Genomic DNA, 22683 nt, shown 5'->3' with positions numbered 1-22683 from the left:
AACCAGCAAGGTGCGAGGGAGCGAACTTAAATCGAAGATTTTTTATTTTTTTTTGCCCCTTTTGTGGAAATGACCTTTGACAGCATAACTCATCTGGAAGGGCAGAAAACTGGCGAGCAGCTCTGTTTGGATGTGCAGCGTGCATTAATACAGCTGTCACAGAGGCACACACACCCTTTCCCATGATTACAGCAGGTCCAGGAGGTTCACTGAACTCTGAGCTGCGGCACATGATTATTTTATTGCTCAAAGGGGGAAAAGAAACTGAACCTCGCTGATTCATTTGTTTATTTTACTTCATTTAATTAAAATGTAACCACAGTTAATGACCTTAATTTTGTTTTTCTTTCGAGCAACTGATTTGGAGGAGCACCAAAACTGGAAGGTGCATGACTTCATTCTTTCTGTAGGTGGCAGTGTGGCACTTTCTATGTTAAAAACTTGGAGCTGCAATGTGCAAAGCAAAGTACATGTTAATTACACACAAAAAAAAGAAGGCTACAAACACTTTTATTCCCGATATCAAACACGTTGCAGGGCCGTTTCGTTCATAAGCCAGCATAAAATGTGTCTGATGACGGATGACACTCATAGCAAGGTGTGAACAGGCAGGAATGGATATTTACCGTGTGGCGTGCCCCGACAAGAGTGGATTAAATATTTGCCGGGGAATAAGGTTCAACATATACAGAGGGTTAGAGAGAAGTGGTGCATAAACAAAAGTTTGTGAAGAAAGTGAAAATGACAGAATGATTGAACGCATCCAAATAACATGAGCCACACTCGCCAAACCACACCAGGGTTGTTTTGAAATATTTTACTAAAATACTTTGAGGCTTATGAATCTAGTATAGGAATATGATACATCCATTGGTAATATGTCAGTACAGGGATACAAAAATACATCGTATAGAGTAACATTAAATTAGTTTTAAGACGAAATAAAAAGCAGCAGTGCAGGGTAGAGGAGTTAAGACATACTGAACAGTATATCTGTTGTGTAATGGAGGACAGTTTTCATCACGGTTATCAAATTAAAAATTAATATCTGAGAAAAGGATGAGCGGTAAACTGAGATATATAAAAGCCGAGAAGCTCATTGTTGTCCTTGTTATGTTTCACTCACTCCAAGTTATGATAATCACTACAATGGCAAAACGTTTAAAATGTGTGGTGTCCCCAAAGATATTACTTTAAATTCACGCACTTTTGAGAATATGCAATCTGCTCAAAAGACATGTTAGAAAAACAGAATTCAGGTTATTGTTTCCATGCAATCACAGAGCAGATTCTTTAATAATAACTTCAACTGGACAAAAGCGAGATTATCTACTCAAGCCCCTCATGATAGGTATTGTTGAAAAAACAGTGATACAGTGAAAAGTCCTCATGAACTGCGTCGAGGTCCCTGTTTGGCCCTCAGCCAGCGCCGCTCGGGCCGTTAGAGAGAGCTGGCCGTGATGAAGACGTATATCTTGGCCTGGAAAGTGGTAAACGTCCCCTGCCTCCAAAGCTTCATCTCCACGGTGATTAGGAAATCCCTTGAACCCTGAACCTGCCGGTGTAAGTACACAGCCCCCGTGTAGGCGTTCAGCTTCCTGGTGCTGAAGTAGCTTTCCTGGTTTCCCTGCGTGATAGTGACGATGACGTTGTCCCCGGAGTAGGCGGGGGAGGGCCCGATGCGGAAGATCTGGGCGGGGATGACGATGTTGGACTGGAAGCTGAGGTAGTAGTAGGTGATTCTCAGAGGTGAGTTTTGACAGTCAAGGTAGTTGGGGCAGCTGATCCGCTCACAGCGCCTGCAAAGGATCCAAGGCAAGGTAGACTTTACTTGTAAAGCAGCTTTTAACACAAATCCAGTTCAAAGTGCTTTAATAAGACCAAGACAAATACTTTTTTAGTGTTCTATAGGGAAGGTCAGAGGTGTAGAGTGGTAATAATTCAGCATGAAAATGGTTATAACTCACGTGTCGGACACTTTGCGGTAATTTGCCGGACAGCTCAGAGAAAGGCAGCGAAACCCTCCTTGGATGTTGTAGCAGGTTTCAGCTAAAGAGCAGTTATGGGCCCCTGTGGCGCACTCATCAATATCTAAAACACACAATTAATGCACAAGGGCTGGTTTACTGCCTGGAGAGGAGGAAATGTGCGTCAGTCACAGGATAATAGAACTCTGAAGAAAAGCCTCCTTGTGGGAGAAAAGAGACCGCTCGAGCAAAACATTCAAATTAGCATGACAAGATTTTCAGGCCAGTAAAGTTTTATAGACTGCGTAATTACCGTACTGAGCCACTGTAAAAGTACCAATTATATTAATCTGTGCAGGACCATTACTAGACGCTCTATGAAGAGTTAAATGGGTGCTGGGCCGTGTTTAAAATCGATTTCAGAGCAAGATTCAATGAGGCGCACTTGCACCAGAGCACCCGGAGTACAGTGAGTGTGCATGCGGTTATCTTATTGTTTTGCTCGGTGCGGGGTGTTCACCTCTGCAGGATCGTCCATTCGGAGACATGGTGTATCCATATTCGGGACAAGCGCACTGGTAGCTGCCTGGGACGTTCACACACTTGTATGTGCACAGATGGCCGATGCTCTGGGAACACTCGTCGATGTCTGTGTGCGACAAGGGGGGGGGGGGGGGGTGAATCACGAGAAATGAAACTTCAAACGTTTCTAAAGAAGCCTTTTTTGTGTAATGGAACGTGCCGCACCTTCACAGCTGTGCCCATCCTCCCTCAGATAGTAGCCCTGTCTGCAGTAGCACTGGTAGGAACCATAGATGTTGGCACACTCCTGACTGCATGGGCTGGCCAGACACTCATTCACATCTGGAGATTAGAGGTTAGAACTCATTACTGTCACAAAGCTCTTGATCAAAGAGGTTTCTCAGTTTTTATCCCAAGATATAAACAAGATGTTGTTATTAAGCTAATTATGCTTTGACTGGTTCCTGCTTGAAGGCATGGCATGATATACAGTATGATGCACTAATACATGTAACCGTCATCACACCTCTGCAGCATGCCATGCCGTGGTCAGTCCTGCAACCTGCACTGTTCGTGAACACGCACAAGCCTAACACACACATATTTCCATGAACAAGTACACAAAAACAGTGGACGACATGCATCGGCATGCACACTCCGATGCACACGCACACACCCATCAACATTAACACAAACACACCTTCGCAGGTCTTGCCATCGCCAGATAAGCGGAAACCCGAGGTGCACGAGCACTGGTAGGAGCCCAGGGTGTTCTCACAGGTCTGGGCACACAGGCGGCCTCCGTAGCGCCAGCACTCGTTCACATCTGAGAGGAAGAGGCAACATCGTCATCATACCTCGATAAGTGCGCTTTTCGTTTGTGTGTTTGCACCCATGTGTGCAAGCCAGCATGGGCAGGTTTGTCGCCCTGCACAACTGCGTACGTGTGCATGCCCGTGCATGTTTTTGTGCCTGTCAATGAGAGTGGTGTGATGTCAAGGGACCATCTGTCTGCTGATAGTCTAAACACTTTAGCGGTGTCCATTATTATGAGAGTCACAACACAGTGAGTCCCAAACAGAGGGAACAGCAGTAGCGGCGGCAGCAGCAGCAGCGGGGGCAGAGCAGCAGAGTCCTCTGCAGCAGGAGACGTGATCGGTAGCCCCCGTAGCTACTGCAGGAGCCAGCAGCACAGGCTGGGAAGCAGCAGCAGCTCTCCCACCACAGAATAATAAACAGGATCAGCGCAGTGGGAAGACAAAGGAGAGGAGTGGCTGAGAGTAGCAGAATGAAAAAGAAACTGCAAGCGCCAAAATAATAATAATAAAAAAAGTGTTCTTATTCACATGAAATATTTGATGTCCAGCATACCTACACACATCCTCCTGAACGAGTCATACTGATAGCCCGTCTGGCATTCACAGCGATAGGAACCAGGTAAATTTCGACACAGCTGGCCCTCTCCACACTGGTGCAGGCTGCTCTGACATTCATCCACATCTACAAGACGCACGTGGATTGTAAAGTTGGAGAAGTCAGTGAAATGAGGATGAGGACTCGAAAAGGATCAAACGTGAACGTTTCTTTTTATCATCTTTCTATTTCTGGATCTTCTATCTTTAGTCGCCACTAAAGTAGAGGACAAAAATGATGCTATTCTGTAATTCTTTTAAATGTTTAAAAATATGCAACATCTTCTGCAAACATTAGTCTGTAAATCGAATCTGATTACACATGCCTCATGTGTCATAGCGACACATCTTACCAACACATCTGGATCCATCGGGGCTGGCGTGATAGCCACGGCTGCATATTATCTTCCTGTTGCACACGTAGGATCCCACTGTGTTGAGGCAGTTAAATCCTGGACTGCACGGCTGGGTCAAAGCGCCACACTCATCAACGTCTGTTACAGAGACAAGGATGGAAGGGGTGAGTGAGATAAAGGTGAAGGAAGGCAGAAGGAGAGGAAAGCCCCAAAGGCACAGAGAGAGACCACAGCGCAGCTCTTTGGCCACACTGTGTTGTGATATCAAAGCAAACACAAATCACACAGTCGCATTCCCCTGGATGACTTTGTTGTGTGTGTGTGTGTGTATGTGTGTGTGTGTGTGTGTGTGTGTGCGTGCGTGCGTGCGTGCGTGTGTGTGTGTGTGTGTGTGTGTGCGTGCGTGCGTGCGTGTGTGTGTGTGCGTGTGTGTGTGTGTGTGCGTGCGTGTGTCTGACATTTTCTCAGTTTTCTCGTTTCTCAGAGCATTTCTTTTGCACTCCTTTTATAGCGGTGTCTGCTGTCTCAACATGCCCCAGTTCCTGCCCCTGGGGGCTAATTCCACAGCATCAGTTTGTACTGGAGGAGGACAGAGGATTGGCTTTTATCCACCCCTCTGTAGCCCCTAACAGCAACTTCTCTGATCTCCAGTCTGTGTGGCATTTAACCCCTCTGTCACTGCAGCCCTGCTGATTCACCTGCGCGGTGCACGGCCGCGTGCCTTCACAGACGATGATTCACCCGGTGGGAAATTTCTCTTTGTGTATTTGCCCTGGTGAACTCATCGGTTTGGGAACATGATAAGGAAGCTCCAAAAACCAAAACAGAGCTGAGTCTCATGCTAATTGGGGCAACGGTGCCCGTTAGATGATAGACTCATATTTTGGTTTCACTTGTGTTATTAGAACAATATCTTAAGGAAGGTTTTTCTCTGTGTAGTGCAGATCTAGCCAAACATTTTATATGTGTATTACTTTTATTAGCTACATTTATAATTATTTGAAAACCTCCATCCATCCACTGGTTACCACTGACAGCAAAGAGGTCCAGGGTTTGAACCGTAGTGGTCGTATGAGTGCATGTCTCTTGGTGTTAGCCCTGTGACCCTATCCAGGTCAAGAGGTTACAGAAAACAAATGATTATCTTGGTCATGTGAAATGCTAAAATTATATTTAAATGGAACACAAATACAGAAATAGGGGATTAGAAGGCCCAATATATACGTAGATTATTTCGAATTAGTTCTTATCTGAAGATAAAAGGGGAACAAATGAAAAAATAACGGGCCATATTAAAGTAATAGTGAAATATCATAACATCTGCAGCAGAATTGACTATTATCTAGATAGATAGACAGATAGATCTTGAATGTGTGCAGATATGCTTTTCCTGTATTTACTGGTGCATTGATGTAAATGCTCTTCATCTACTACATCAATAATAAAGAGAACATAAAGAACTGGGAGTTACAACCCCAACGTGAGCATTTATCAGTTTAACAAATCAAGAATGAGAAAAAAAAAATACCTACATGGTGTCTCTTACCTATGCAGTTGCCCTGTGCGTCCTGGCTGAAGCCAACAGGACAGCGAGGTTTAGGGTTGCACCTGAACGAGCCCTCGGTGTTCACACACACGAAGCCTACTCCACAGTTATGGCTGCTCTGCGCGCACTCATCAATGTCTATAGGAGAAAATAAAACAATGAATTAATGTGGACTGAAGTGATCACTATATATATAAGGCATGTTTCAAACGAATATGTAATGTCGTTTATTCACCACTGGGTGGCACTGTGGTTAAACAGCAGACTGCACGTCTCATTTTATTAACTGCTGCTCATCTATCATAACGCTCTCCTGGCCAATACTCTAGAGGTTAATCAAGAGTAAAAGAATTGCATTACAACTTAGGAACCTTATCTATAGTAATCCATCTTGTAACAAGGAGCAAAACGTCTGAGTGACAGCTTATTATTTCAACTCGATGAATACATCTAATGAGTCAAACCAGCATCAGTCTTCCTGTGAAGAGTGTGTGAGTGAGCGTTGCGGTATATTCCCCCCAGAGTCCTCTAACACCTGTCTACTTAGGGGTTTTCCTCCCGTCAATCAGCCCTCCACATCTGTTGCCATGGAGGGAATAACAATCTCAAAAGACCACAAAATATGGTGCATATGGTGTGTGTGCGCGCGTGTGCGTGAATAATGCATTTTGTGTCTTATGTTTTCAAGCAGGTTTGCAGTGTTTCAGCACCATAATTGCTGTATGAAGGCCTAACCCAGCTCTGGCAGGCAGCCCCGTGGATATAGGGTAGGTCTCTAAGCAGCAGATACAGTGATTGAGCATCTCGCTCCTGACACAAAACTGGCAGAGTCGGCGAGAGGCTGAGTGAGCCTGACACAGAAGGAGAGGGAGGAGTAAAACCAGGCAGCAGGATAAATGTTTGAGAGATTGGCAGCGACTTCTCTTCCAGTGAAGGCAAAAGGGCTCAAAGATCTTAGAAAGGCCAGAGTCCATTTGCTACTGCTTGTGAGGATTTAACCTGTTCGAACCGCTGGCTGTTATTTCCCCTGTTCCAGTGCTTTTGCGCATTATTAATAGAGTGGGACACTGTGCAAAAACAAAAAAAAAAAAAAATGGCATCATGCTTTTTGCAATGTCAACAAGAAATGTAATGTTCTCCATCATGTACTGCGTTAGCTGTGGGCTATTCATAAACCCCTGCTTTTCACAGTGTATAATGCTATATAAATAAGTCATGTTTGTACTCTAATCATGAATATACAGACAATAAACCTATTTAATGTATTAAAAAAAAGCCAAAACTCTTGTATATGAGTCAAGATCGACTTTACAAACCGTTGTGTCCAGAAAGAGTGAGATGCACTAACATATATATCAACAATGTGATTATGACACATGTGCTTTCTGTTTAGACTGAATTACCAAGAAGAGAAGAAACCAGTGATTTCCAAACATAATGACAAGGCAGTGAGTACTGCTGCAGCGTTGCACAATTAATTTCTTTCTTTAGATGAGTCACAGATGAGGGAGGAAAACAATTGAGTTTCTGTTTGAGTGGTGACTTTGCTTCATTTATGAGAGGAGGCTAAAAGGAGCTTTTCATTACAGCCTCTTGGTAAGAGTTGAAGTGGGAATAGGTAGCGCAAAGGCGTTTTTTTTTTCACACCGCCACTCACTTATGCCAACGGTCTTAAGTGGCAAGCGTGTGGAGGCGTACGCGCTAAACAGACTTTCTAGTTAAATGCTCATTTGGCCTGATTGAACATCCTTTAAACTCATCAGGGGTGTGGATTAGTCTCCCGGCCTCAGCCCACAGAAATGCTTCTGCAGCTACAAGCCGGACTTACAGCGTTACGTCTTAAATTAAAGGCGCTTCTTCCTGAACAATGCAGCAGCTTTATCACTCAGACCAGTTTATGGTCCATGGAAATAATGAGACGTGTTGGGAGGTTTACTATTGCATCCCAAAGCGGGACACCGCCCACAAAGACAAGCCAGGCAGCTCTTCATGGAGTTAAGAGCACACAAGAAACTACAGGGAAAAAACATCTCTGGAGTAACATTACTTAATATTCCTTCTTGTCTCACTTAAAATTACTTAATGTGAAAAATTAAAGAAGCAATTTAATACCTTCTCTCATGGGTGGGAAAAGTGATTGTGCCTGAACAAAGCACTTTCCTTACATTGTGAACATACGGCAGTCCAAATACTCCCTTGCAACATGTTCACTGTGGCCGGAAGTGGATACTTTGATGCTGCTTAACGCTGATAAGGTGCAGTGTACCTTCACAAATGTCATTGTTGATCTGGTATCCAGGGGGACAGGTGATGGGCCTCTGACAGATGTAACTCCCTGCAGTATTCAGGCAGCGCTCGTTCAGCTCGCAGGGCCGTGCAGACAAACACTCATTTACGTCTGCGTGTTGGAGAGAGAAGATTCAGGATGAACGTGTGAGAGCGAACGGAGAGGGCAAATAACAGGCAATGAACAACAACAATGATTAAGAAAAAGCAGACAAGATTTATAAAAAAATAAAAAAATAAAAAAAACATCAAGTAGGATGTGTGTAACAGTCTGCAGTTGGAGGCGGATTAAAGAGACAGGTCTGATCATCCTCTAGGAGAGAAATTAGGAGCATGGTCACTGGGTATAAAATCTACACAATTCAGAAATTTGTCACCCCACTGAGCCGCTCTCTGTGTCATAGTTTGTTGCTGTCAAGCCGGTGACGGACCACCAGTCATGCTTTAACCTAAAGATGTGTGCCCAGGGAGACAGCTTGGACACATAGACCTGTAGCTGATCAGGCACAGGATAAAACACTCAGTCCACTGCCACTCTGAGTGGAAATAATGGGTATTTATGGTACATAGCTGGTAGCATAAATTGTCGTAATGCACTGATAGTTGGGATAAGGCCTCTGGTAGATTAGAACCTATCCCACTTACACTGTATGTGTGGGTTTTTTTTTTTCAGTGTGTTGCTCAGAGAGACGGGGATTAGAGCTGCATCACCTCTGAAAATAAAGAGGCGCTGATGAGAGAAAGAGACAGATCATCGGCAGACAGCGTTGCCAAGAAACTCAACTCAACTGGAAACCACCTCCTTTGGCAGAAAAAGAAGACTAAATTCAAGGCCATGCCATTTTTCACTTCTATTGTAAACATGTCTGCATGCCACACTGGTGTGATGGAAGAACATGTTTTGGGCGTTATTATGTAAGTTTTAGTTTCTTACCCTCACAGGAGCGTCCGTCGGCTTGAAGAGAGTATCCAGGGGAACAGGAGCACTGTGGCCTTCCGCCCACCGGGGTGCAGTGTTGGTCGCAAATGCCGTTTCCTGAAATGAAGTCAGCGTGGTCAGTTCAAATGAAATATACTGCTGCACACAGCAGTATTTAGGCAGAAACAGCGGGGATGCTTGTGTGTGTGCGACTGGGCAGCATTTTCTTTACTGCGCTGCTCTTTGCTCTTTTCCTCTCTCCAGGTTAATCCCTGACCTGGTCATATTGTATTTCCTACTTTTGGCTCACAGTTTGGTGGACCTCCACCCTGGTGTCATGGAAACTAAACAAGAGAAACAGAATGCTGCCCCGCGCAGATCACGACAGGGAGAACTCGCGAGATGCCAGAAGAGCTGCTTGTGTTTGACATTCGAAGTGCAATTATATTTCATGGAAAGGCTGAGTGTGAAATAATAACAACGTCAGTCGATGGCAGCGAGCGCTGGTTTCTCCTCTAAACACACTCGGCAAAATCACGCTGCATGTTCCAGTCACTGATTCATCGTGAGCTGTCAGGCCCCCAGCCCTCTCTCCCGTGATTGAGACGTGCATTTCTAACCTCCGCAGGGGTCGGGTAGGACAGCTGGCTGGGTGGGAGGCAGAGGTCTTGGGGTGGGCTGCAGCGCTCCTCTGCCAACCTCCTTCAGTCTGTTCTCCTCGTCCGCGGTCTCTGCACGCACAGGAATGAAATCAGCACAGGAGCAATGAATAACTCTGTAATCATGAATTCTGCCTCTCCATCTACAGCGGTCTTAGTTAGAGACCTTGTGCAACGCGTGCGATTTGAGGCCAGTGGCTGAGGATGAAAGTTGTAATAGCAATGGAGGTGAGACAGGAAAAAACACTGCCTGCAGACAAACATTCGGTTTTATTAGTGAGCCCCATCTCTCACTGTAATTTGCTGAGAGCTCCGACATTAGCATCCTGTTGAGACAGGCTTGTGTTGGTAAAAGCCGTTGCTGATTAACGTCTGGTACGCTGCACAGAATTACCAGAAACTTCTTCCTGACTGTACGTCTGAGCAGACCTTTTTATTTTCTCTCCAGACAAAAATGCTTCATGATAACAACCAAAATGTCTCTAGTTGAGGGTTGCTGTCAGTCCAGGAAAGGGATGTAAGTGTATGAATAGAATGATAATTATTATTAGGCACTATCAGGCCTCGCAGACAGGAAGGAACTCAAACGGGACAGGAACGCAACACACAGCGAACGTGTAGACAAATGGGGCCTTTCTGACACGCACCCAGACTGTAAATCACCCTTCAAAGACTAAATGCCGCATTTTCTTGTGCGCCGGCTTCACTGAAGATGTCTGATTACACTGTCTCGCTAAAATCGGCGGCCTCCGCTCTACCTTGTGCACAAGTGAAAGCGTCCTCTTGCAGCACATATCCAGGGAAGCACTCGCACCGGAAAGAGCCCAGAGTGTTGACGCATCTCTGGTGGCAGAGTTTGCCCTCGTACATCTTGCACTCGTCCATGTCCTCCACCTCAATGTGACGCTCCACTGCATTCTCTCCATCCTGCCTCTCGCCAATGGAGAAAGCCTCCTTGGGGTACGGGCTGTCGGACACTACGGCACAAGAAGAGAGGGGTCGTCATTCTCAGCTTTTCTGCATTTTGATAAGCATGATTTCTTTTTGTTTTTGTTTTTTTGCAATGTTTGTTTCTACAGGGCGAGGTGCACAGCATCAACCACTGCCACATACCACATCATTCACATCCTAAGCAAGTTAGCAACGCCCATCCTTAGATCGGTTCTTATAAAAATACACACGCGGCGCAACAAGATGCACAACATCTCACGAGCTAAAATGTTTGGCTTGAAGGCAGATTAGGGTTCAAAGATGTTGTTTCAAGATGAATTTGATATGAGCCCTGTGAGTTTTTTCACCTTGTAGCAGCAGAAACTAACGAATGCAAGACAACTTCCAACAGCAGAGTGGTTAACTGGAAGAGAAGTGACCGCAACGCCAGACAGGATGACAATGAAACATCTCTTCTTAGAATTTGGTGACCAGGGCTATCATACTTCCTTCTGGGAACAAGCGCTGTTGCTAGTTTAAAGAAAACAGATTTTTGTTTACATCAGCATATTTCTCTGGCAGCGCATCCCATCTCACAGCACCCTCTGTTTTTTTCCTGAAACATGTATTTCGGCGTTGTGCAATCGTGTAGTTGACAATACCTTTTCTGGGAGGCGGAGTGGAGTCTAAAGCAGGCCTCTCTCTGACTGTGTTCCAGACGTCTGGGTCCCCGTTCCTCCCCTCCTCTCCCTCGCAGCAGGTCAGAAAGATGTGTCTGCAGTGGAAACCCAGGTACTGGTGGGCCTCGCAGCGGTGTCCCTCTCTGCGGAACTGCAGCCCGAGAGAGCAGCAGCCGCAGCAATCCTGCAGTCAACGCATTCATAAAGAGCAAAACACTGTCAACAGTAAACAGTGCAAATATAATACAATACACTTTCATAAAATGTAGGTATTATATACACAGATCAGTGCTTACATGGTAAAGAGACAGGACCGGTGCCAGAGCTTGGTTTTATTCTTAAGAGCAGATTACGTAAACCGTTTTATGTTTTAATCACTATACTTGCACAATCCTTGCAATGTGCACAATTTGCATTCAGCCGCTAAGCAATGTGGTCCTGTGGGCGGGTGGGTTTTGGTCTGTTGGTCCTCTACTTTGGTCAAGATTATATTATCTGAGCAACTATTGAATTACTCTAATCTTTTCTTGACATAATAATCCTCAGAGGATGGAGTTAACTGATTTTGGTGAATTCCTAATCTTTCCTCTGGCGACACTGTGAGTTGTTCATTAGTGAAATATCTAAACAAGGACTGGACAGATTGCTAATAAATTTCACGGGTGTACACATTTTGTACAGACATTCTTGGCTCACAGAGGATAAATCCTTCCAACTTTACTGATCCCCAGACTTTTCTTCTTCTCGCACCTTAAGGTCATTTGTGAGTGAAGTGAAATCACATCCACTAATGGGTGGATTACGCTCACATTCACAGATTCTATCGCTTTGGAGTTCCCTTAGCCTTAAAATCAGGTCAGAGTGTGTTCATATACAAGAACCGTTGACATTCCCATCAGCCTTAGAGGTACTTTGTGTTCTGTGAGTGTGTTAGCCGTGCATTTAGCCCAAGTGGGTGTTGTGTAAAACTAATTCACAGAACCACCAGCTCTTCATCTGCTTCAACTAAACTTCAATAATTACACGTCTGAGTTTAGGCCAGCTCTCCGCTTACTCTCCTCTTACTCTGCTTGCCTGCACCTCTCAGCGAGATCACCACTGAGAGTGCACGGGAGCGTGTCGAAACATAAAACTGAAGTAATGACTGCTGTAATGTAGCGTGGTTGTAGATAGCATAATATCCCTAAAACCACTGGGGTCCCTGTGAGAAATGTGGTGAAAGCCAATATTTAACAGCTGTACTGCACCATAGCTGCTCAAGAGCGCCTGAAAACACGAGCTTGACTCCTTCGACACAGATCAGATGGCAAATGAGCGGCTTTGGGGATGTAGACTAACATGATTGTTGCATGGTCACCACAATTGGACATGATTGACCGCTACAATAGCCCACTATCTACCGGTGCTACTGTTCCTTCGTATCAATTATTAATCCACAATTTCAGAGGCCATACAATTGACATCTGACATTTCCAACTGAGGTCTGCTTTGAAGATAGCAAGGGCTTGTAGGGCTGTGGGAATCTCAGGCCCCAAATCATTTAGTCCAAATTAAATAGGATAATTAAATAAGAGGGACTTGGCACCACAGCAGTAACCCTCAGAGGACATCTCGAATAAAGTTTCTCAAACACTGCAGGCCGTATTAATTTGGTTTAATTAGAAATTTACAATTTCAAAGCCCAGTGAACTGTGTTTGCCCTTTGCCACGGTGCTCGGTCACAGATACTTGCCTTGTAGGAATCAATCCCGCATTTACTGCCGGCATCCTCTTCGCACGTTCTTCCTGCCCTGGCTGCACTAATTCCAGCCGAGCAACGGCTTTCTCTGAGGGAACCGAGGCAGCACTGTTGTTGGGCAGTCCTGGCAAGGAAAGGAACACATGAGAAACGACTTCAGGGGTGTTTTCGACGGCAACTCTGGAGTAACAGCAACAACAGTTCTTCCCATGAGTGTTGCCAAAGTGTTGGACTTACAGTGTGAAATGAAAATCTTAACAATTTCAAGCAGGAGCATTCAGCATTTCCAACGAGCTTAAATGTGATGGATCGAACATGGAAACACTTCATATTAACAAAATATGCCTCGTGATTATATATTTTCTTTGCCATTTAGCCTGGTTTTCAAATTCCCCATGATGATAAGTCCAGTGAGGGGCGCCAGATAAGGGCCGTACCAGCATATGGATTGTCTGTCTTTTGTGGGTGGCTCCATGTCGTTGCAGTGACCGTTAGTCGAAGCCCATTTCTCCCCTGTCTCACAGCAGGTCTTCACAAGCTCCTGGGCAGACACTGTAATGAACAACAACACAGATCCAGATTTAACATGCTCAGTGTAGCTGGTGTTTCAGAGGAATCACATTAAATCATGTTTACAGCAAGAATCCAATTGGACGAGAGTGGTTTTTACCCTTTACCCTCTGAGACTCATGTCAATGAGGTGCGGTAAAATGTGCTTTTGATAGCCGAACTGCAGCCAATTTCATCCTGAGTGGGACACTTGTCACAGGTGTCGTTGACTGCACACTGAGAAGAGCAAGTGTGTTTTACTTTTTGGGCGCCTTGCTCTCACTTTGACTGTAAAGTAAAAGCATGAAACCCAAGAGTCCATAAAATTACCTTCGGAGTAAAATTGCCCCTTTTTTTTTGTTACATCCTGGTTAATCACAGCTGGACCAGAGTGAAACACATTAGTCCTTCAATTCAAACTGGGTCAGAGGAGGAGACAGAGCAAAAACACATTATCCGGTTTACAGGGGGAAAATGTGTTTCTTCAATAACAGGTCAGTGCATTCCAGCCGTGATTTAAGGCCCTTGCACTACTGTACAAGACACAACTCATGACATCCAATTCTCCCCAGTTAGTCACGCCGCGCAGGATCATAAAAACATCCATTCAATGGACAGTTTCTTTCCCCACTGATGTGTTTTCACCAGTAACTTTCTTTTTACCATCCAATTAAATCCACTTCTAGTTGAATTTATTTCATTTTCCACGGTGATGCTGCCCCACATCTTCTGGGGAACATACAGGAGTTCATGTCAATCCATAATGCAGACTTTTTTTTTATTTATATATAATTCCTTCTGGACAAAAGTGAAAGATTGCTATACCTTCAACAATGTTGCTAAAATGGCAAAGATATGACACAAACAGCCATCTCAAAGCTTTAATTGGCCTCTCGCAGCATCTTCTGTTGCAGCATAAGCCTTAAATGAGGGCAGAGGTCGCCAAAAGAAAAAAAAAAATCATGTTGCACTTCTGAACAGACGCTCAGCACCGATTTATGAGAGTGCGCAAGGTCACTTTCAACTTCCACATCCACTTATTTCGGTGGAAATACCTCTCCTTGGCATACCTATATAATAAGACCAAGGCGATTACTCAGAACAAAGCGAGTGACTGCATAATTTAAAGGTCTGGATATGAGAAAAATCTAAACCTTGAAAGGCACAGCGGCTCTTTGATACAGTGTACGAGCCAACTGCGCAGTTAAACAAGTCCCTTTGAAGTCGTGTGAATGTATATTAAAAGACATAATTATTCGCCCTCCTTCTATTTCCTCCTATTCATTTTCTCCAGGTGGCATCTCTTCGCTTGTCATGTACGAGTATCCGTCGAGAATGCGGGACGTATGTAGAGTTAAAATACATAATGTCGGGGATCATGTTTCCAAAGGATCTTCTCTTTCGCTAAAATAGCTACTGGGGATGAAAACAGTGATAAACTATTTAAGCCAGGCCCCATCTAGCTCAACCAGGTCCCTTCCTTTCTCTTTGACGGCCCTTCTAATTAAGCCCGTACGGCAGCTTACTCCATTCAGCTGCATAATAATTACCTCAGCTGATTTACTGTGCTTCCACAATACAGATCCAAGGGGCATGTTTCAAAGGTGGCTGAGGAGCATCTCTCCGTTCCAGGCCTGTCATTTTATCCGTCCATTTGACAAACATTAACACCAGATGCTTTGCTTTTGTCCATCTCCAGAAGTGGTGACATCACACCCTCTGAAAACACGGAGCTAGAATAACAACCGAAAAGGACAACTCTCAACATGTCTGGAGGTGTCATGAAGCAGTAGTGCTCTGCCACTAATCAAGGCTCATGGGGCTTTTCTTTAGTGGATTTGGCGGTGATTTACCTTACAGGTGTGCTGAAGAGAACAGGAACAGCTCGCGCCAAAAGGTCGGCGACATGCAAAGTCGTGGGGCTGAGCTAACCAGATGATTAATGCTGTAAGCTTAAAAGCATGTTCGTGTTTGTGTGTGTTCGTGTGTGTGTGTGCAGGCCTGCGTTGGGCTCGGGAGGAGGCAACACTATGTTCTCCCTGCCATCATCGTGAATGCCTGCAGAGATGTCATGTCTTTTGAAACACATAATCACTGTCCAAGAACAGCTGGCTGTGACGTAACAGGGTGGGCTCTCCTTCTATCGCCATGACTTCATTTCCCAAACAGTCAATCCAGGTTTCAATTACTGACAGCTTTTACCTTCATTTGAGAGCCAGCTGTCGTGTGATCTGCCTTTTTGTAGCCTTATCGGGGGGTTATGGTTGGATGACGGTTTCACACGTCAACCTCGAATCCAATTACAACTCCTTGTGGTTCAATGATCTGAGTGAAACACTAATGTTTGCTAAAGATGCCATGCATCCACAAAATTATTTGGCAATTTTAGCAAAACGACATCAGCATCGGACTTGTTTGGCACATTAAATTGGTCTAAATATATTCCACCGCATGTCTCGTTCAAATAGATTTTCCAGAGACATGTAATCTGAACCTGCTTCCCATTGCCTTATTTTGCCTTGCATATTCCAAGGTATGCTCACGAACCAGAACACAGGAAATCTGCTAATTTCTTAGCAGAGGAAATCAATCCAAGTCCTGATTGTAGCCCTGATAGATAAAAATAACACTCAGAAATTACCTCATTGGTAGTTTTCAAAGCTCAAAAGTCCCTTTAGAAGTGAATATTTTCTGCATTTGTGCAGTCTCATAATGTGAGAGGGGCCTAAACAAGGAGTTTAATATGGGGCAATGACACTGCTGCGCTACGGCACTACAGCTCCGCCTGTATGTTACTGCAGATGAGCAAAACAGGCAGATCTATTATTGTTCCACAATTTATCGCCAATCTCTCTCTACTTATGCTGTGGGTGTCTTTTATGAGCGGTTTGCTGCATCTGGAGCAGATGTGTATTTTTATTTATAAGCGCGGGTGACCTGTGGATCGGGCGGTTTTTCAGTAAGGAGATGTTGAGGACGGGAAACACGCCAAAACTACGGGAAATGACCTGGAAGGCACCCTAGATTAGGCGCGCGTGCGAGAGAGAGAGAGAGAGAGAGAACTTTCTTCTTCAGACTGATCTTTGCAACAGCGCTATGGTAGGAGTCAACTCTCGCATGGGCTGCTCTGGAATTCACCCTCCTTTTCATCCTAAGGAAAATTATACATCTGCTCAGCCCACTCCCACATGCAGCATGCTGTGACAGTGTTGTTGACAAAAACAAGCGCTTCTTCACTTTATTTCACCCCACCTCAGATTTTTTTTCCCTTCAGCCGTGCTTTTTTTTAATCAATTTATCTGCATCTAACGCTGTGTTAGGTGTTGGGCAGAGTGGAAAGGGGAGTTACTGAGAGGAGAATGTGCAGAGGTGTGCTTCACATAAGGTGATTACTAGGAAGAGAATCCAGCGGCCTCACGGGAGATCGGTAATCGCACTGGCTCATGAGGGAGCGCTGAGTAGCGTCTGGCAATCAAGCCATAACAGTGGGCTCATTCATCACATGGGTATCATGGCGCTCAGGTACAACCCCCAAGAAATCCTATACCAGGTCAGCCAAGCATCAGAATTCCTAAACAATCACATCCCCCTTCGCAGCACGCGCGTCACCAGGCTGGAAAGAAAAGGGGGCAAACGAGCAGGAGTTATTGACTAAACAAAACAAAACCTCTTGGGGCCGTGTTCCGCAGCTAAGGCAACCCATTTTTACTTACTGAAAAATGGCAGTGTGCTCATTATTCATACTTTCTCTTTTCCTGCCCAAATAACTCTGGCATCCTCCTCTAATGGCATTGATAGCAGGCGTTAGTCACGGCCTCTTATCGGCCGGGTTTTTCCTGTCTGTGCATTAACATGTCACCAGTATGGGAGTACAGTCCAGTAATGTCCGGTGAACGCTCAGCGTCGTTGCAAACATAGTCCACTTGTGGAGAGTGTGGAAAACCTTTGAGAATGTCCCACATTTTTTCTGAATAAATAAAACATTTTCTGGGTTGGTATTGTTACAGGGTCTCATTCTACACTCTCTAGCTTCTAGCTTTAGTTCGGCTTCACAGGTGCCTCTTGGAGTGCACTGCCACAGACAGACCGCCTACATGCATACACTACACATACCTAAAGGGGCCAGGTGGTGAAAGGACAAGAAAGTCTTGACAGGCCTCAACAAAAATCACAGTCTTGTAAAGCAGGTAAACTACACACCTCCAGATCGCAGTTTGCCGGACAAAACACCCCTAATAAGAAAGGGTTATCCCACTCTCAGACCATTTTATTCAATAATTTAGTCAGTGAAATGTTTAAATCCGTATATATCTATAGCACGATTACCGTGTCTGCGCAATAAATCAATAAAGAGTGACATATCTTGTTAAGTTTTCTTGCATCTGAATAAAATCACACAACTACAACATCAATTTGGATTATTATGTTGTATTTTATGAGATTAAGATTGTTGCCTTAATAATTTACTGCATATATGCTTCACATTTTGTTATAAGACATGGTGTTTTGTTTTCCAGTGCAGTTACTCATCTCGTAATCTGCTTTCTGTTGCAGTCCCTGCAGTATAGTAGCATAATCAAGTAACAATCGCTCTTTACAGACCTCTGGAGGAATAAAAAGAGCATTCTCTCAATCTGAATGCATAAAAATGAATACATGCTAGATGCAGTCATTTTCTCTTTTGAGCTAGGTAGATAAATGCTATCTTGGGAAAACAGGCCTTCCATGAACAATTGTTTTTCCTGGAACGCTGCCAGCTCGAATAGAGTGATTATGAATTCTTCCTGAAAAGGCAGGATGTGAGAGGAGGAAAAGGAAGATTTCCTATCAGTATATCAGCATATCATCACGCTTTGATGTATTGTGATGTAGGCCCAAAAAGAATAGGAGCATTTTATGTCTGAGATTTATTTGACATTCAAAAGAGCGAGGAGGTCAGCGATCATAAAAGGTCAAGGTTACTTGCTACTAAACTGTTTATTGTATGCTAAGTTACCTTCTGTGTCTTGCTCCACATCCTGAGGCTGGTAGTTGTGCAGGGTATGAGGTTGTCTTCGAGGCTCCTCACCTTCCTCTCTCATCATGACTGGAGCTCTGCTTGTGGGACTGAACTTGACCGTAGGATATGAACCCTGCTCCTCCACTGATACCTTCTCTTGTGCCTTATGGCTGACAGAATGGGAGCTGCCATGATGCCTGCTACGATTACTCTGACTATGTTTATGCTGACCAGAGTGCCTGACCCCTGTGTTGGTTCGGTCCGTGTGTCCTGCGCCTTTCAACGTCTCCTGCACCGCTCTGTTTCTGCCACCGTTATGTCTCATTGTCCTTTCTCCAGTTTCCTGTCGCGGCCTGCGGTCCCCTGTGGTCTCTCCCTGTGTGGTGGCAGTTGCTAGTGGTGTTGATGTTTTGCTTTGAGCCCCTATAGTGTTTGGATCCATGCTACGTGTAACCTCATCCCCACCGCTCCTTTCCGGACTGGAGCTTTTTCCTCTCTGCTCATGTCTCCTGCCATCATGAGAGCTGAAGGTAATAGAGCTTGACTCTGAGTTAGCTGGTGGGATTGTAGTAGATTCCAGTGGTTGGGCCAGATTTTGGATGGTGGAATACGTCGGCTCTGCCAGAGTATAGTCATAATCCTCTGTGCCAAAACTGGGTGGGTCCGGCTTATACAGTGGTAGAGTGTTTCCCGGTGGCAGCTTGGGAAATGGTTCTACAGGACTTGTTTGCTGGCTGTTGATGTCTCTCAAAGGGTTGTTGCTCTCTGTGGTTGTTACCCTCACGGGCTTATTAGCACTACGAAGGTCACAGCCAGGGATGGGCGAGCACATTAACTTTCCACCTTCATTTGGACAATGACAAACCTGGCACTGGTCTATCTGAAAGGTGTGTCCTGCAACATACTTCTTGTTGCCATGGGTACAGCCAATTTGCCCACACTGCACACATCCATCTGCACGTTGTAAAATGTCAATGCAGTTGGGGGTAATTTCAGGGCATAGAATAAATTGGCAGCTTATAGTCCCTCCTCCCTGGGGACAGGAGCATTCAGTGCTTCCGAAATCCACAAAGTAAGATTCCCCTTCTGGGACTTTCCCTTTTTTGAAGCCTGCATGGATGCAGTCGTAATACTGGTAGCCCTCACAGGTGCAGCCCTTTTGTGTACAATTGGGACAGCAAGCTCCTTTCTCTAAAACTGATTCAAGGCAGTTCTGCAGAACGGGACAGTCCACGCCTGTGCAGTCTTTCTGACTCAGACAGTCGTCCATGCCCAGAATTATGAAGCATAAAAATAATATTCCACGTCGAATGTTCATCTTGTCCAAGTTCCTTAAAGTATTTTGATTCCAAATGAGAAGATTTTGCCTCTTTTAGCCTGCGAATGGAAATAATGGTTAATGAGATATTAATAATACAAAAGTTATTTTCAGTTCAGACTGATAACAATCAGTATCCTGTAATTTGGGGCTTGTTTTCATAGTTCTTGGGATTTTAACATAATAATCCGTCTGCTATAATTTGACCACCTGCCAAATTTGCATTTTTCCACGTCTACTCTTTTGGCACATGGTTGACTGGGGGAATGGTGTACAAAAATAACCCAACAAAATGTCTCAGTTGTTGAAAAAACAGTGCTGAAATAACAAATCCTCCCTCCTATGACAATGCCATAGTTTACCAAATGAAAACACGGCGCTGAATGTTTTTTTGAATGTTTTTTTCCCACAGCTTATCTGAGTCGATCAATTCACGGAGGAGCCCAAACCTTTTCAGCAGACTGTGTTCTTGCTGTTACCGGCAAACGTCCTGTTGTAAGTGCATGAATTAACGTAAAGTAGCTTTAAATACATCCACTCAAATCTCCACAGATTTTCCTTTCATAGCATACAGAGACAAAGTGGCAGCACAGAGTGCGTCAGTCCTGATCCTGTGAGTAAGTGATGTGACTTCAAATCAGAGAGCATACGGTATACCAGGTGTTTTCTATTTTGCTTTTCCTGTTTTCCTCGCGGCTTGCCTTTGTGCCAAAATTCTCAAGTGACATTTCCCACTGAAAAGATTTGTTTCAAAACTGAAGACTGGCTTACAAACATTCTGAGTGACAAAACTTGTTTTCAGACATTTCCTGCTGACATATTTCCAACCAATGTCTGCGGTGCACTTTCCAAAGTTCATTGTTATCACACTTGTCCCAGACTCCACGTCCTTGGAATAGATTCCCACCAAAAGGAGGAGCTGCTACAAAAGGCAAAGGATAGTGCAAGCTTTAAGATGACCTTTTCTCCCACAAAAACACAGGTTCTCGGAAGTACACGTGCTTAGTTGTGACTTTTAAGCTTGTGTTGTATGTTAAGTTATTTCATGTGAATGTTTCCAACTGTTTCCAATTTCCATATCCATTCAAAAGTGACGAAATTAAATATATATGTCATAAAAGTCTGCGGGTCATCAAAACAAACGTGACACATGCTGCTCTGTCTCCCTTTAAAATTTGGGCAAAATCACAAAAAACACAAAGTGCACTCCATTTAAGAATCAATGATGTCTTTGTGTGCTGCGGGTACAAAATCATTTTACCAGATCCTTGGAGTTTTTAACAGGCACACGGCCCACTGCTATAATGTCTCAACAGTACTGGACTCGGTCCTAAAGCACCAGAAACCAAACTCTGCCTGCCTTCAACAGTCGTGGTAAGTTAAAGAGAAAATCCAACATAGAAAAGGGCTACTGGGTGATAATGGCTGTAGCTTTAAATACCTGTTAGCTCTGAATAAAAAAAAAAAGACTGGAGACTATCCATGTGCGTTATAGTCGCCAAAAACGGACCTTTATTATCCTTATACTCACTGTGACGCGCGCATGCACTTACACACGTGGAGACGCTGTTTTCGCGCGTCTCATTCTTTTACGCACAAGTAAACTCACAGATATGTCAACGCTCAAATACATCGATGACTGCCGATGAATTGGAAAATGTCTGTGGAAGTAGAGCGCACGGTTCCAAGTCTTTTCAAGCCTCAAAAAATAAAAAAAAATAAAAAAAGAACAATCAGCCTCAGAGGTGACTGGGGAGCACAGTTAAAAATTACGCACTTACTTATAAAATTGGATTGTCGCGGCAACTAAGAACTGACCTAAATGTTGTCTCAGACTATCACTGACCACACATATGACTTGTCACCGCGCATCGCTTATAATAGCAGCTTATTTATGCCCCGTGGGATCCGTCAAGTAGAAATCATTAAGCTTTGTTCGGTATCAGTTCGTGCAGTGACACAGAGAGGTTTATTTATAAAAGTAACATACCTCGAGTTCCTGATCTTACAGTGCTGGTGTGAGTCGGAGGGGAACTTGTGCGTAAAGTTAATGCCCTGACACCGACTTGGGAGCGCCTCCGCTCCCCTTTTTTTTTTTTTTTTTTTCTGGTGGGTGGGCGGGACAAACGTTCATAGAATTATGTCCAACTTTTCGTGAAATAATGTCTGATTCATTTTCTGCTCTACAGTTCATCCAAAATGACTCCACAGTGAGGAAGTGAGAAGATGTGTTTTCATTTTGTCATGATACATAGTTAATAGTTTGTTATGCTTACTGTATATCAAAGGAATAATAACTGCCACTAATGAAAATGGCAGCATTAAAATCAATGACCTGTTTATTCTCAATTAACCTAAAAGGTTGCAGCTTCCAGTTTGGTGCTAGATCGTGCCTGATCTTCATCTGTTTACTCCTTGAGATGCACTAACCACACTCACGAATCAAGCTCATACAGGCATGATTAGAGATCACATGTCGTCTGTGATCTTTTTCCACAGCGTTTTGGAAAGGCTAACTGTATTACAGCCATAATGTCTCAAATTCGATGTACTATACAAGGAACTGGCCTAAAGGGTGAATTATATCTTTTATCTGAGTGGGTTTGATCTTCAGGGTCAACGAGGCACCGCTGAGAATAAAAGTAGACAAAACTGAATGGAGTGATCACGCAGGCACAAGGGCCGGCGGGGCCAGTGGCCACTTTGTTTCAGGGGTCTCCCTTGACTCATCAGTGACAGAGATGAGTCAGTTGCCCCTTTAGTCGTTCTTTCTCTTCATCATTACCAAATGCAGGCACAGCT

General features: G+C 44.3%; 1 protein-coding gene across 1 annotated transcript; it reads right to left on the bottom strand.

Moving 5' to 3' along the window:
- Window positions 1-395: 395 nt before the first annotated feature.
- LOC311494212 (fibulin-2-like) lies at window positions 396-21928 on the bottom strand. The gene is made up of 17 exons (XM_084553143.1): window positions 21872-21928; window positions 18561-19940; window positions 13453-13567; window positions 13010-13139; window positions 11260-11461; window positions 10426-10644; window positions 9629-9739; window positions 9024-9125; window positions 8070-8201; window positions 5804-5941; window positions 4255-4395; window positions 3861-3989; window positions 3190-3315; window positions 2715-2831; window positions 2488-2616; window positions 1968-2091; window positions 396-1799 (listed from the first exon to the last, which is right to left on the bottom strand). The coding sequence occupies exons 2-17, from the start codon at window positions 19879-19881 to the stop codon at window positions 1442-1444; spliced, it is 3594 nt and encodes a 1197-aa protein (XP_084409269.1). The 5' UTR covers window positions 19882-19940; window positions 21872-21928; the 3' UTR covers window positions 396-1441.
- Between the last annotated feature and the right edge of the window lie 755 nt (window positions 21929-22683).

This window comes from Chelon labrosus (assembly GCF_963514085.1).
Source record: "Chelon labrosus genome assembly, chromosome: 10".
In the NCBI taxonomy this organism is placed as follows: domain Eukaryota; kingdom Metazoa; phylum Chordata; class Actinopteri; order Mugiliformes; family Mugilidae; genus Chelon; species Chelon labrosus.
The sequence above is the reverse complement of the archived record's forward strand: the minus strand, read 5'-3'. Positions and strand labels throughout refer to the sequence as shown.

Excerpts from the sequence above, each read along its gene's own strand:
- LOC311494212 (XM_084553143.1), bottom strand. The coding sequence starts at position 19,881 with ATGAACATTCGACGTGGAATATTATTTTTATGCTTCATAATTCTGGGC. Across the intron at positions 13,140-13,452 it reads GACAGACAATCCATATGCTG|GACTGCCCAACAACAGTGCT; the intron begins GTACGGCCCTTA and ends TTTCCTTGCCAG. Across the intron at positions 10,645-11,259 it reads CACTCCGCCTCCCAGAAAAG|TGTCCGACAGCCCGTACCCC; the intron begins GTATTGTCAACT and ends CTTGTGCCGTAG.